Genomic DNA, 15,194 nt, shown 5'->3' on the forward strand with positions numbered 1-15,194 from the left:
ATTAATTTTAGTATTAACCAGGCTTTCCGAAGGAAAAAACTGGTTATTAGATTGGCGAATGCGGGCGGGCTGGCTGGCTGGTTGGCTGACGGGCGGGCGGAACAAGCTTGTCCGGGCCATAACTATGTCGTTCATTGTCAGATTTTAAAATCATTTGGCACATTTGTTCACCATCATTGGACGGTGTGTCGCGCGAAATAATTACGTCGATATCTCCAAGGTCAAGGTCACACTTTGAGTTCAAAGGTCAAAAATGGCCATAAATGAGCTTGTCCTGGCCATAACTATGTCATTCATTGTGAGATTTTAAAAACATTTGGCACATTTGTTCACCATCATGGGACGGTGTGTCGCACGAAAGAATCACGTCAATATTTCCAATGTCAAGGTGGCCACGACTAAAAATAGATTTTTTTTTAAAACAAACTTACAAAGGGGGTTAATTTTGTTTGTTCATTTCAAAAGTTCAGTTTGAGTTTTCTCCCTTTATCAGATTTTTTTTCACAATGAAAACCTGGTTTTGTGACAATTTTGTCCCTTGTTTGTTGTTTGTTTTAGTATTTGATATCTGTTGTATTTGTTAAAATTGATATTTTTATTTTTGTTGCCACATAAATACATTGGTTTTTATTATCTACTACTGTCATTCATACTTTCATGTTATTGAGTATTTTAAAATGCCTAGTTTGGAAATAGTTTGTTGTAGTGATGGGTTCTTTATCTAGGCTTCAAATAGGGAGAAATTCAGTAAACCTTCTGGATGAAATCTATTTATTGCCTTGTTCTGTTTACAGATTGATCGCATTCGATATATAGTCAGCAGTTATTTGAGATGTCGACTGAAGAAGGTATGCAAAGTGCTCAAGTTTGCCTAAGACTGATTTATTAACTGTTTTAAATTGTTCTATTATTCTGTAAGAGTATGAAGTTCACAAATACTGCCGGAGATTATGATCCGTACAATGCAAATTTGGAAAAAATTAATTGGGAAAAACCCTGACATTGGGAAAATTTGCATCATGAAATTAATACTTACATTGGGAGTTATGGGTCATTTGAATTTCTTGGTACTCATTTCTCAAATCCTTCTTATAATAATTTGATATGCCTTTTTGCTGAAATGTTCAGTTTCATTGCTCTTTTTTTTAGCTCACCTGATTGCTCAGGTGAGCTTTTGTGATCGATCTTTGTTGGTTGTCTGTCCGTCCGTCGTCCACATTTGGTTTGTAAACACTCTAGAGGTCACATTTCTTGTTCGATCTTTATGAAACTTGGTCAGGAGATTTGTCCCAATGATACCTCGATCGAGTACGAAACTGGGTCATGCTGGGTCAAAAACTAGGTCACTATGTCAAAAAAAAGAAAAACCTTGTTAACACTGTAGAAGTCACATTTCATCCCAAATCTTAATGTAACTTTGTAAAAATGTTTGTCTTAATGATATGTTGGTCGAGTTCAAAAGTGGTTCCGTTTTGTTGAAAAACATGGCCACTAGTGGGCGAGGCAGTTTTCCTTATTTGGCTATAGAAAAACCTTGTAAACATTCTAGAGGCCACATTTCTTGTCCGATCTTCATGAAACTTGGTCAGAAGATTTGTCCCAATGATACCTCGATCGAGTTCGAAACTGGGTCAAAAACTAGGTCATGCTGGGTCAAAAACTAGGTCACTAGGTCAAAACAAAGAAAAACCTTGTAGTAAACGCTGTAGAAGTCACATTTTATGCCAAATCTTTATGTAACTTTGTCAATTGTTTGTCTTAATGATATGTTGGTTGAGTTCAAAAGTGGTTCTGGTACATTGAAAAACATGGCCGCCAATGGACGAGCAGTTTTTTTTGCTCCCCCCCCCCCCCCCCCCCCCCCCCCCCCCCCCCTAAAAATTGAGGGGAGCATAAAGTCGCCGCCTCGCCTGTCCGTCCGTGCACAATTTTTGTCCGGGCTATTTCTCAGCAACTAATGACCGTAATTAAATGAAACTTTATTGGAAGCTTCTCTACCAAGAGGAGATGTGCATATTATTAGCGGGTTCTGGTTGGATGATTTTTCACAGAGTTAAGGCCCTTTAAAATTTTCCATTAACTGTACATATAGTGCAATTCTTGTCCGGGCTATTTCTCAGCAACTAATGACCGGAATTCAATAAAACTTTATGGGAAGCTTCACTACCAAGAGGAGATGTGCATATTATCAGCGGGTTCTGGTCGTATGATTTTTCACAGAGTTATGGCCCTTTGAAATTTTATATAAAAAAATTATTGTCCCCCCAACTACATGTACTGTGTCCCCAAGACGTTTCCTTTTATCTGAATATATAGTGCAATACAATAATAATGTATTGTGACAAAAAATAACCTTTGGGGAGCATCATTCGTCTCCGACGGTTTCTTGACCTTATTTGGCTATAGAGAAACCTTGTAAACACTCTAGAGGCCACATTTCCAGTCCGATCTTCGTTAAACTTGGTCAGAAGATTTGTCCCATTGATACCTCGATTAGGTGTGAAACTGGGTCATGCTGGGTCAAATACTAGGTCATTAGGTCAAAAAAAAGAAAAAACCTTGTAAACACTGTAGAAGTAACATTTCATGCCCAATCTTCATGAAACTTTGTCAAAATGTTTGTCTTGATGATATGTTGGTTGAGTTCTAAAGTGGTTCCAGTCTGTTCAAAAACATGGCTGCCAGTGGGCAGGGCAGATTTCCTTTTTTGGCTATAGAAAAACCTTGTAAACACTCTTATAGAGGCCACATTTGTAGGTCCAAATCTTACTAAAACCTTGTAAACACATGTAGAATTAGCATTACTTGCAAATGTTTGCATTCCAAAAAAAAATAATGCAAATGGACAGAACTCAATCAGAATTAATAATATGCTCACACTGCAAAAGTAAACAGAAAAGAACCAATCTAATATGCTATAGAGTAATGAATTTTTAACTACCGGAAAGCAACGAACAAGGCCTTGTAAAAAAAGGTGAGCAAACTAGGGCCATCTTGGCAATCTTGTTGTTCACTTGCAGTGAATGCACTTCAGGAACGAAATTGATGTAACTGTCCTCCATTTTGGACATTTTTTGGACTGCAAATTTTGTAATTGATTGGGGAAGTGCCTTTACATGGTACGTCATTAAGAAATCCAATTTTTAGCTCCACTGGCCAAAGGCCAGCGGGGCTTATGTCATGGTCCTGTGTCCGTCCTGTGTGCGTCCGTGCGTGCGTTAACTTTTTCTTTAAACATCTTCTTCTCCTAAACTACTGGTCCAATTCTGATGAAATTTCTCAGGAATGTTCATGTGGTGAACCTCTTTCAAATTTGTTCAAATTATGCCCCTGGGGTCAAATTTGACCCTGCCCCAGGGGGTCAAAAAATTGAAAATTTGCTTATATAAGGCCTATTTTGTGCAAACTTTAAAAATCTTCTTGTCCATAACCATTGGGACTAGGGCTACCAAATTTAGTATGTAGTGACATCTTATAGTCCTCTACCAAGTTTGTTCAAATTATGCCCCTGGGGTCAAATTTGACCCTGCCCCAGGGGGTCAAAAAATTGAAAATTTGCTCATATAAGGCCTATTTTGTGCAAACCTTAAAAATCTTCTTTTCCATAACCATTGGGCCTAGGGCTACCAAATTTGCTATGTAGTGACATCTTATGGTCCTCTACCAAGTTTGTTCAAATTATGCCCCTGGGGTTAAATTTGACCCTGCCCCGGGGGGTCAAAAATTGAAAATTTGCTGATATAAGGACTATTTTGTGCAAACTTTAAAATCTTCTTGTCCATAACCATTGGGCGTAGGGCTACCAAATTTAGTATGTAGTGACATCTTATAGTCCTCTACCAAGTTTGTTCAAATAATGCCCTTGGGGTTAAATTTGACCCTGCCCCGGGGAGGAAAACATTGAAAATTTGCTTATATAAGGCCTATTTTGTGCAAACTTTAAAAATCTTCTTGTCCATAACCATTGGGACTAGGGCTACCAAATTTGCTATGTAATGACATCTTATAGTCCTCTGCCAAGTTTGTTCAAATTATGCCTCTGGGGTTAAATTTGACCCTGCCCCGGGGGGTCAAAAAATTGAAAATTTGCTTATATAAAGCCTATTTTGTGCAAACTTTAAAAAATCTTATTGTCCATAACCATTGGGCGTAGGGCTACCAAATTTAGTATGTAGTGACATCTTATAGTCCTCTACCAAGTTTGTTCAAATTATGCCCCTGGGGTCAAATTTGACCCTGCCCTGGGGTTAAAAAATTGAAAATTTGCTTATATAAGGCCTATTTTGTGCAAACTTTTAAAATCTTCTTGTCCATAACCATTGGGCCTAGGGCTACCAAATTTGCTATGTAGTGACATCTTATAGTCCTCTACCAAGTTTGTTCAAATTATGCCCCTGGGGTCAAATTTGACCCTGCCCCGGGGTTAAAAATTGAAAATTTGCTTATATAAGGCCTATTTTGTGCAAACTTTTAAAATCTTCTTGTCCATAACCATTGGGCCTAGGGCTACCAAATTTGCTATGTAGTGACATCTTATAGTCCTCTACCAAGTGTGTTCAAATAATGCCCCTGGGGTCAAATTTGACTCTGCCCCGGGGGGTTAAAAAATTGAAAATTTGCTTATATAAGGCCTATTTTGTGCAAACTTTAAAAATCTTCTTGTCCATTACCATTGGTCCTAGGGCTACCAAATTTGCTATGTAGTGACTTCTTATAGTCCTCTACCAAGTTTGTTCAAATTATGCCCCTGGGGTCAGATTTGACCCTGCCCCGGGGGGTCAAAAAATTGAACATTTGCTTATATAAGGCCTATTTTTTGAAAACTTAAAAAATCTAACTGTCCATAACCATTGGGCAAAGGGCTACCAAATTTGGTATGTAGTGACATCTTATAGTCCTCTACCAAGTTGGTTCAAATTATGCCCCTAGGGTCAAATTTGACCCTGCCTTGGGGGGTCAAAAAATTGCAAATTTGCTTATATAAGGCCTATTTTGCAAAAACTTTAAAAATCTTCTTGTCCATAACCATTGGGCCTAATGCTACCAAATTTGGTATGTAATGACATCTAATAGTCCTCTACAAAGTTTGTTCAAATTATGCCTCTGGGGTCAAATTTGACCCTGCCATGAGGGGTCAAAAAATCGAAAATTTGCTTATATATGGCCTATTTTGTGCAAACTTTAAAAATCTTCTTGTCCATAACCGTATGGCATAGGGCTACCAAATTTGGTATGTAATGACATCTTATAGTCCTCTACCAAGTTTGTTCAAATTAAGCCCCTGGGATCAAATTTGATTGTTCCCCAGGGGTCACAAAATTGAACATATGCTTATATTGGGCCCATTTTGTGCAAACTATACAAATCTTCTTGTCCATAACCATTGGGCCTATTTCTATCAAATTCGGTAGGTAGTGACATATAATAGTTCTCTACTTAGTTTGTTCAAATTATGCCCCTGAGAACAAATTTGACCTTGCCCCAGGGGTCACAAAAATGAACATATGCTTAAATAAGGCTTATTGTGTGCAAACTTTAAAAATCTTCTTGTTCTTAATTATAGAGCCTAGGGCTACTAAATTTGGTATGTAGTGATGTCTAATAGTCCTCTACCAAATTTGTTCAAATTATTTCCCTGGGCTCAAATTTGACCCGGCCCCGCCCCGGGGCTCACAAAACTGAACATATGACGTTTACCAGTGGAGATTACTGCGGCCGTTTGGCTGTGACCAACAACAACATCAACATCTTGAAAACATGAGATAAAACCCTGTCATTTAGTGCCATTTTAGGTCAGATGGTGACTGCTTACAAAGGCGTTGAAGTAAGAACATGTGTTATGAATGTTTTTCTTACAAATTGAAAAAAGTCGGGTTTTATTTAAATATGTCGAAAGTGACCATATATCCGGATGAATATATTTTGTATGACATGTTAACTTCATGTCTTTTTTGTAGTGTTTAAACCAGTTTAATAATATATTATTGATTTTAAAAACACAACTTCCATGAACATAATTATTTCAAGAAAAGTCAATATATGATACTGCACGGTAAGCTCAAACTTTGTATCCAAGAGAAGGTTTTGAAATTAATGAAGTGCAATGTTCTTAACTATCGTATATGCTGCTTTTTAATAACTAATGATTCATTGTTCCATTTGTGAATCGTGACTCATGAATTGTGGATATGATTGTAAATTGCTCAACAATCCATATATATTTCTGACCATTTTATAATTTTCTTAATATAAGTTATGAATTGACCTTGGAAGTCAAATGTATTACTTAATAAAATACATTTATAAATATAAAGAAATAATCTTTAGATTATCATAATATTCTCAGGCCTTTTGGTCTTTGGGATGTGTGGGTTGATGAGCAATTTCTCCTTATATCACAATGATTTCTACCCTACCTGATCATTTCCTTCATATTCCATTTTAATTTAATTGACGTCTGCAACCTCTTTCAAATTGGGAAAGTCCAAAATGTGTCGTTAGGTAAAGGGTTAAGGCATTTTGATTCCTATGGGTCTTGTGAATCTGTTTCAAATCAAATGTGTAGAATTGATCTTCAGCATCTAAAAATATGTGACATAGAAAGAACGCCAATATCTTTTGGAGAGATAAATGTACCTACGTTATAAGCAAAGGACCTGTGCAACAATTCCCGGACTTTTAAGTCTGTTTAGTTAACACGGTAGTAACTTTTTCCATATATAAAAATGCTCACCCTTCCAAATTTTAACCCCCAGTGGGTCGAGGGATAGAAAGAGAAAGTCACATGCTTGAGTACATTTCAACCCATGCGCATTGAACGTTTTTTTGCAAAGAAAAAACAGTGGAGCGATAAAGGGCCATCATGGCCCTCTTGTTTTAAATGCTGCCTTCTCTGTTTAGATAGAGAAGTTCACAGCCCAGGTGTTGGAGGAGGAAGCCAACAGGAAGGATGACGACCCCTCTAGGCTGTCCCCGGAGGAGTTTGCCTTCGCCAGGGAGTAAGCTGCCTTTTTGTTCAGTGTTCAGGGCTCAGTACTGAAAATTGTTATATGATATGATTTATTATCAAATTAATTCTCATTGTTTGACGATGAAGCATCTTAATTTTCTGTACAAAGGAACAATATTTCAGAGTAGTGATTTCTCCATGGATCCAATTGACTAAGGGATCATTTCCGAGAGTTGTGTAATTTCTGTGCAAAAATGTGGGAGGTGCAGCTGGTTCCTGTGCGTATTTTTATAAGCAGCCAATAAAATATCATGTTGAAAGCTCTCTGCCTTTTAAGCTGGCAGTTTTAGTTGCTCGCATAAGATTTTCTTTTGTAATTAGAGAAAATATTTTAAAAAATATTTCAAAATGTTTTGGTTTTCAGCTGATTTTTAGCTCACCTGTCACACCGTGACATGGAGAGCTTATGTGATCGTGTGATGTCCGGTGTCCGTATGTGCATGTGTGCGTGTGTGCGTCCGTCAACAATTTGCTTGTAGACAGTAGAGGTCACAGTTTTCATCCAATCTTTATGAAATTTGGTCAGAATGTTTATCTTGATAAAAACTGGGTTTGGATTGTATTTGGGTCATCTGGGGTCAAATACTGGGTCACTAGGTCAAAAACTAGGTCACTAGGTCAAATAATAGAAAAACCTTGTATAGACAATAGAGGTCGCAGTTTTCATCCAATCTTTATGACATTTGGTCAGAATGTTTATCTTGATGAAATCTGGTTAGGGATTGTATTTGGGTCATCTTGGGTCAAAAACTAGGTCACTAGGTCAAATAATAAAAAACCTTGTGTAGGTCCCTGTCTGCAAGTGTTCAACATTGAGCCACATACTAAACTTGTACTCATTATTTTTTTTTAACAACTCAATACTCAATTGCAATATTAATATATAAATGAGAGTTATACTCCCTATGTGTTATTATATATTGTCTTTTTTCCTTTCCTACTCATATAATTGCATTTACACATGCAACTTCACTCTACATTTGAGAGCTGTTAAATCAGGCTCTGGCATCCCTATTAATTAATGTTCATAGATATAAACATATCTCTCCAATGATTAGATCTTGTTGTGTGGCATTTAGTTTAAACTTTAAATATACACATAAAAATGGTACTTGACTATGTATGTAAACATATTGTGGCAATGTTCAACCACTTTGTGATCTGGAAAATCCTCAAGTATTATTATTGTATTACTCAAACATATTACACATCTGTGTATTCCTTTTTCTATAAGACTTATATTAAAATAGTCCTATTTGGACTCTAACATTTAAAACACAGATCACAAAGTCTAAAGACTCAAACAAACCCTTTGCAGTATATACTGAACAGTGGGTCTGGTAATGATGATGCCACATACAACAGTATGTGTGTTTTCACCATCTTTACTTATAAAAATTGGGCTATTCTTTCTCTCTCTCCTCCTTAAAAAACAAAACAAACAATAACATACAATAACAACATCATATTAATGATAATAATTAATAATAAGTACAGTAACATAACATAAACATAGTAATCTAATACTATAGAACAACTCCAAGTTCTTTTGGATTAATTCATCCTTTTCTTTCATTTATATTTTTGCATATAAACTATTATTGTTTACTTTTTCTGGTCCTTTATTATCTCAGCAACCAGATCTTCTTGATGAAATCTGGGTTGGGATTGTATATGGGTCATCTTGGGTGAAAAACTAGGTCACTAGGTCAAATAAGAGAAAAACCTTGTGTAGACAATGGAGGTCACAGTTTTCATCCAATCTTCATGAAATTTGGTCAGAATGTTTGTCTTGAAGAAATCAAGAAGAAATCTGGGTTTGGTTTGTATTTGAGTCATCTGGGGTCAAAAACTATGTCACTAGGACAAATAACAGGAAAACCTTGTGTATGCAATAGAGGTCACAGTTTTTATCCAATCTTTATAAAATTTTATCAGAATGTTTATCATGGTAAAATCTGGGTTGGGATTGTATTTAGGTCACCTGGGGTCAAAAACTAGGTCAATAGGTCGAATATTAGAAAAACCTTGTGTACACAATAGAGGTCACAGTTTTCATCCAATCTTTATGAAATTTGGTCAGAACGTTTATCTTGATGAAATCTGGTTTGGGATTGTATTTGGTTAGTCAGGTGAGCGATTCAGGGCCATCATTGCCCTATTGTTTGCATATGGAGTTGTGTTTTTTTTAAGAATGAATATTACCAAAAGAATTAACGACTCGTCAAATCTCAATGATTGACAAATAAGTACAAAAACACTGGGAATGGCTTGACGTTGTGAAACGGTGGCTATAAATCAGAAAGCAATCCCAGTTTCAAAATGTTTGATGGAGATCAATAGTCCTGATAAGGCTAGCTAAAAAATCTGTCACAAATGATCCCTAGGCAAAGTGTCATTAATTTTAGTTCAGTTTACAACATTTCAAAGGACAAAATTTTGCAACATTAAAACATATATAAACAATGAAAGACTGCAAGCATTGGCTACAGAGCTCGGGATACAGAATGAAGACTATTGCAGAATTAACATGGGCAAGTCACGTATAATAGACAAAATTGTCACCCTTTTCCTCTGCAATCTGGAGAAAACTGGCATCAACTTCAGGACTGCACTGTATCTGATAACAAACATTGTCTTGGTCTTTGTTTAAGGTACTCCTCCAACCTAGAGGGACACATACAGCACCTTGCACTGCGACATATGCCACAGAACCTGCAGGCTCTCAACAACAAACAGACAGGTTAGAGTGACATACCGTGAAACCATTATTATCAGACAATACCAATATTTGTCCAGGGTTCGCACAGGGCTTGAAAAGTGCTTGAAAACGAGTCCAAGGCTTGAAAAGCCCTTGAACAAAGGGTGGCCTTGAAAAAGTGCTTGAAAAGTGCTTATTTCATGTAAAAAAGCCTTGAAAATGTGTATTTCTGCTCAAAATTACTTTAACCATCATTTTAATTATAAATTTTAATCGTTCTTAAGGGAAATATTACGAAAATTTATCATAAATTCCTTCGCGCAAAAAGAGTACGAAATATAATGTTCGTATACTATTGAGTACAAAACGTTATGTGTACATGTCACAGATTATGTGTACTACGTCAGACGCTCTCCATTGTGTTCTGTTTTCGCGAGTGAAAACGCAGCGATGGGGAAGTGTCATTTTAAACCAGGGTGGTTAAGTGAATATTCCTGGGTACAGAAAACAAATGACATTCGTAAAGCACATTGTCGGGTCTGTATGAAGACCATTGATGTCGGGGGAATGGGGGAAAGCGCTTTGAAAAGCCACGAGAAAGGGGAAACCCATAAAGAAAACATGAAATTGCGAAGCAAACAGGGTTCCTGCGATGTGTTTTTTGTGAAACAGGAAGGTGCTATAGTTAAAACCGACATAAACAACAACAGCCCATCTGTGTCAAACCAGGAAGGTACATCCGCAGAGAGTGTGCAGATAGAAGATAATCAAATTCCAGGATCTTCGCAATCATCAGCAGCAGTATCAAACTCCCAGACATCAATAGACAAATTCGTTTCAAAAAATGATATGTTGAAAGCGGAAATATTGTGGGTATTGCATACAGTTTGCACACATCAATCATTCAATTCCAATAAAAACATTACAAAGTTATTTCAGGTTATGTTCCCTGACAGTACCATAGCAAAGAAATTTTCTTGCGGAGACCGCAAGACAGCATATGTTGCTGTTTTTGGGCTAGCTGAACATTTTAAAACTTTACTTGATAGTTCCATAAGTGGACCATACTCGGTGTCTTTTGATGAAAGTCTAAACAAGAAAGACCAATCCAAGCAAATGGACATCCATGTTTGGTTCTGGGACGGAAGTCAAGTCGTTACAAGATACTACACTTCCGAGTTTCTTGGTATGCTTTTGTGCAATTAATACTGTTCTCTATAATATGGTTGATAAGCATGATAAATTCTTGAAATCTAAGTTATTTATATTATATTGTGTTGTCTATTCAGTATGGCCATTTAGATGCATAAAATTCATCATGTGTCATGATTATTATTTATCAATGATTGCCTTAATGGTATAATTATTTTGATAACAAAGAAGAATTGTATTCTTGAGCAATGAAAATACCAAACTGATGTCCCAGAAGAAGAGAATAGTCATTTTCTGGTCGCACAATCGTTTTGATTATTTTTTGTTCCATTTTATGTGTGAGCTAAATGTTTAAAATTCAAACAAAAAATATTGCAAAAATAAATGAGTATGTCCTGTGTTATACGCTTAGGCAAAATGTCAATTATTTCCTGGATTTATTTTCTTTAAAATTTGTGTACATATTTTTTAGGTCATGCCACAGCCACTGATATGTTAGACCATTTCTGCAAGGCTGTGTTGTATTCCCTCAAGCCGGCTGATATGATTCAGGTTTCCATGGATGGTCCAAATGTAAATTGGAAGTTCTATGATCTGCTTACGGAAAAATTAACCCATGAACATCAAACAAAGCTAGTGAATGTCGGGTCATGCGGACTACATACGGTCCATAATAGCTTTAAGGCGGGAGCTGATGCAACAGGTTTGCAACTTAATGCAATAAAAATAATTAAAATAAAATGCTTTATCTTTTTCTAAATATATATGTTTATATAGTATGCAGCTTTAATTTAAAAATATGATTAATAAGTTAATTTTTCAAACTATTATTTCCATGGTTGATGTGCATTCAAATTTCTGCTCAGCTGCAAGTTGTTGTTCCAGTATTTTTTTAAAACTTCACTATTATCATTTGATCTTTGAATATCTTGTGTATTTAAGGGTGGAAAATTGGTGATATCCTTACGAGCTTGTACTACCTCTTCAAAAAACACACCAGCCAGGAGAGAGGACTTTACTAATATAAATATAGGCAGATTACAGTATATTCACTGTCTTCGGAGACTTTGCTTCTTTATCATGTGAAGGAATATTTAGATAACTGATGTTGAGACACAATGACATAGTTTCTTAGATTATATCTGGGGAAAAAATTACGATAACAAAGTACCACAACTGTCAAAATAATGAGGTTGCCCTCGCAACACAACGAAATGTGGCCAGAACGGTTTGATTGCTCTTGGTCAAACATTAGCAAACCTTAGGCCCTTCAAGCTCTAGGTTCAAGTTTAGTTCAGGGTAATTTGACCAGAACAACTTAAAACTTTATAAGTCATTATTCAATACAAGAGCTAACAAACTCTGGCTTTGCCTTTTTTATGATTTTCATGTTTAACTTTTGTACAAATTATTTCCAGATAACTGGAAGCACACAGTTTCCCTTGAAGTTTGCAAATCATCGGTGGTTGGAAAATGTTCCGGTGACTGAACGGGCCATATCACTGTGGGACAACATGCAGCAGTATATTCAGGAGACAGAGAAGTCAAAAGCACCAACCTGCAAGTCGTACGAAGTCATTAGGACAGCAGTGAAAGATCCACTGATTATCGCTAAATTGCATGTTTTCAAGTCTGTGGCTAAGTTGTTGGACCCATTCCTCTCTGACTTTCAAACTGAAGCTCCTATGGCCATCTTCTTGGGTACTAGCTTAGCAGAAACTATCATCAGCATTTTGAGACGGTTCATCAAACCTGACATTATGGAGACAATTACCTCATCCAATTTGGGTAATGAAATAGACCCATCTGATAAGACACTGCATGTTATATACAGTAAAGTTGAAATTGGCTTTCAGGCAGAAAAAGCTTTGAAGGATGCTCAGCCTAAAACCTCTGAAAAGCAAAGAATGGAGTTTCGTATGAGTGCGAAAGACTTCCTGGAAAAAACTTCTCAGAAAATTCTGGAGAAATCTCCAGTTAAGTACTCTCTGGTGAGAAACCTTTCCTCACTGGACCCAAGAATGATGGCTGGAAAACCTGAAAAGTGTAGGAAACAGTTCAAAAGGTTAGTTCACCATTTGAACAGTCTGCATAAGGTTAATGATGATGATTGTGACAAAGTGTATGAGGAATACAATAAACTTATTGATAGAATTCCATTGATAGGTGTGAAAACATTCTCTGAATTTGATCTTAAAAAGGATCGGTTGGATGCATTCTATGCAAAGATACTGACAAATGACTTTGGACATCTGAAAAATGTGGTATGTCTTATACTTGTACTCTGCCATGGTCAGTCCGATGTTGAAAGGGGATTTTCTGTAAATAAAGAGTTGGTGGTAGAAAATCTTGCGAAGGAAACTTTAATTGGACAAAGAATCATATGCGATTATGTTAAAACTGTTGGGGGTGTTTTGAATGTTCCCATAACTAAGGATTTGCTGAAATCAGTTCAGTCTTCGAATGCTAAGTACAATGCACATTTGTCTGTAGAAAAAGAGAAAAAGTTGTCTGAAGAAAAGAAATTAAAAAGGAAACTAGAAACTGAAGAACTTAACAAACTGAAAGACAAAAAAGCAAAACTTGAAAATGATGTGGTCATGTTGGAGGAGAAAACTGAAAAACTTATGGAGAAAGCTGAAGCAACTAGACATTTTGCTTTTGTCACAGAAAGCAATATTTTAAGGATCGGTTGTAAGGATAAGAGGAGACAGCTGGAAGAACTGGAAAAGGAAATCAAACCTGTGAAAAACAAAATGTTAGAGTAACTAATTTCTATTTAGATGAAATGAACTAGTCAGTTTGATGTGAGCATAGAGAGAGACAATGTGTTTGTTCGTAAGAACTTAAAAAAGTAAATACATATGTGAGACTCATTGAGTTAAGGATGGATCATGTATGTGTATAATTATAAGTAGAAATAATATGTATGAGTTATTGTTAAATAAGTTTTATTTGTGTTTGAGCAAATAAATGATATTTACTGTGACAATCTGGCTTGAAAATGCATTTTTTTAAGGAAACTAACGTACGGTTCTCGGCCTTGAAAATGGAAATTTGGCCTTGAAAAGTCCTTGAAAAGTGCTTGAATTTAAGTTTGAGATTTCTGTTTGAACCCTGTTGTCGGACCGACGGACATATCTGACAGATTATGACAAGGTTGGATCGATTTTGCAATTCCTTCGGACCAAAATGTCAGACTCCAAAAATATAATTAATATGTTATTAATCATCGTCGGATGCTCCGTGGGATTCCAATATATGCCATCAAAACATGTTGAACTAAATACGTTAATACCAGTGTTGTTTTTATGCCCCCTTTCGAAGAAAAGGGGTCATTTAGTGATCGGACTGTCCGTCTGTCATTCCGTCTGTCTGTCCTTCTTTCCGTCACTCTTTGCGTTTAGGTTTCGAAAAATGCTCTTAACTTCTATGTCCCTTGAGATATAACCTTCATATTTGGTATGCATGTGTATATGGATAAGGCCTTTCCATATGCACACAAGTTTTGACCCCTGTGACCTTGACCTTGAACTTAGTGTCCGCATTTAATTTTTGAAATCTGCGTTTAGGTTTCAAAAAAAGCTCATAACTTCTATCAAGCGTTTATAGGGGGCATAAGTCATCCTATGGTGACAGCTCTTGTTATGTTTCCGATCTATTTCTGTCCACATGGAGGGCAAGTTTTCTCAATATCTCGGGCATGTTTAAGTGACATTTTGGTCATGGTTCTGAGGGCTTTTGTACCGGCAGTTTACATTTTTGGGATACTAATAATAAGAATATAAAACATTTATTGTCATGAAAAATATATTTTATTGTTCAGACTCATAATAACATTTCATTCATTATTAAGAACATATATATTTATTTAACAAATAAAAATGAAACTACCGGTACAATTACATAATCACTTACTTTTCACTGTTCACTTCATTACTCTCATCATCACTGTTGAACAGTTTCTTAATAATCACTTACTTTTCTCATTTCACTTAAAATCCCTCAAAAGTCACTCATATCATCACTGTTGAACAGTTCCTTACAATAACGCGTTAAAAACTTAAAATCTATTTCGCAGAATTTCAGTTTTGCTTTCAAGATGAGAAAACAATCATTACTAAAATAGTATAGTGTCACGATAAGAAGAAAATCGTTTAATAATCCAACCACAATGATTGCCGTTCTCCTTCAGCACGTCTGGAAATCGTTCCTGAACACCTGGATAGGCTGCCCTTATTTAAAAGTTTGCTATTTTAAATTCAATTTTGTATCGAAAAACCTTGTGCTAAAATGTGCCATTTACAATTCGCAATGAGATTTTTAATGACC

General features: G+C 36.2%; 2 protein-coding genes across 6 annotated transcripts in view; both read left to right on the forward strand.

Annotated features, from left to right (window-relative positions):
• LOC127838283 (DNA replication complex GINS protein SLD5-like) overlaps nt 1-15,194 on the forward strand; it is a 92,057-nt gene that overhangs the window by 18,866 nt on the left and 57,997 nt on the right. For all 4 annotated transcript variants that reach the window (XR_008029756.1, XR_008029757.1, XR_008029755.1 and 1 more), the window contains exons 3-5: nt 795-848; nt 6,901-6,998; nt 9,664-9,752. Coding sequence is in view for 1 of the 4 variants with exons in the window: in XM_052365929.1 (XP_052221889.1) it covers nt 795-848; nt 6,901-6,998; nt 9,664-9,752 (241 nt within the window). In the remaining 3 variants the exon portion in view is untranslated. The remainder of the gene's footprint in view (nt 1-794; nt 849-6,900; nt 6,999-9,663; nt 9,753-15,194) is intronic.
• On the forward strand, nt 9,820-13,854 carry LOC127838275 (uncharacterized). 2 transcript variants are annotated; one of them, XM_052365903.1, is made up of 3 exons: nt 9,820-10,896; nt 11,335-11,565; nt 11,805-13,854. In XM_052365903.1, the coding sequence occupies exon 3, from the start codon at nt 12,242-12,244 to the stop codon at nt 13,628-13,630; it is 1,389 nt and encodes a 462-aa protein (XP_052221863.1). In that variant the 5' UTR covers nt 9,820-10,896; nt 11,335-11,565; nt 11,805-12,241; the 3' UTR covers nt 13,631-13,854. The 2 variants fall into 2 exon arrangements, with proteins under 2 accessions (XP_052221863.1, XP_052221862.1); XM_052365902.1 differs by having other exon boundaries at nt 12,281-13,854.

The sequence above is a fragment of the Dreissena polymorpha genome, chromosome 7, assembly GCF_020536995.1.
Source record: "Dreissena polymorpha isolate Duluth1 chromosome 7, UMN_Dpol_1.0, whole genome shotgun sequence".
NCBI lineage: Eukaryota > Metazoa > Mollusca > Bivalvia > Myida > Dreissenidae > Dreissena > Dreissena polymorpha.

Excerpts from the sequence above, each read along its gene's own strand:
- LOC127838275 (XM_052365902.1), top strand. The coding sequence starts at position 11,503 with ATGTCGGGTCATGCGGACTACATACGGTCCATAATAGCTTTAAGGCGG. Across the intron at positions 11,566-12,280 it reads GGCGGGAGCTGATGCAACAG|ATAACTGGAAGCACACAGTT; the intron begins GTTTGCAACTTA and ends AATTATTTCCAG.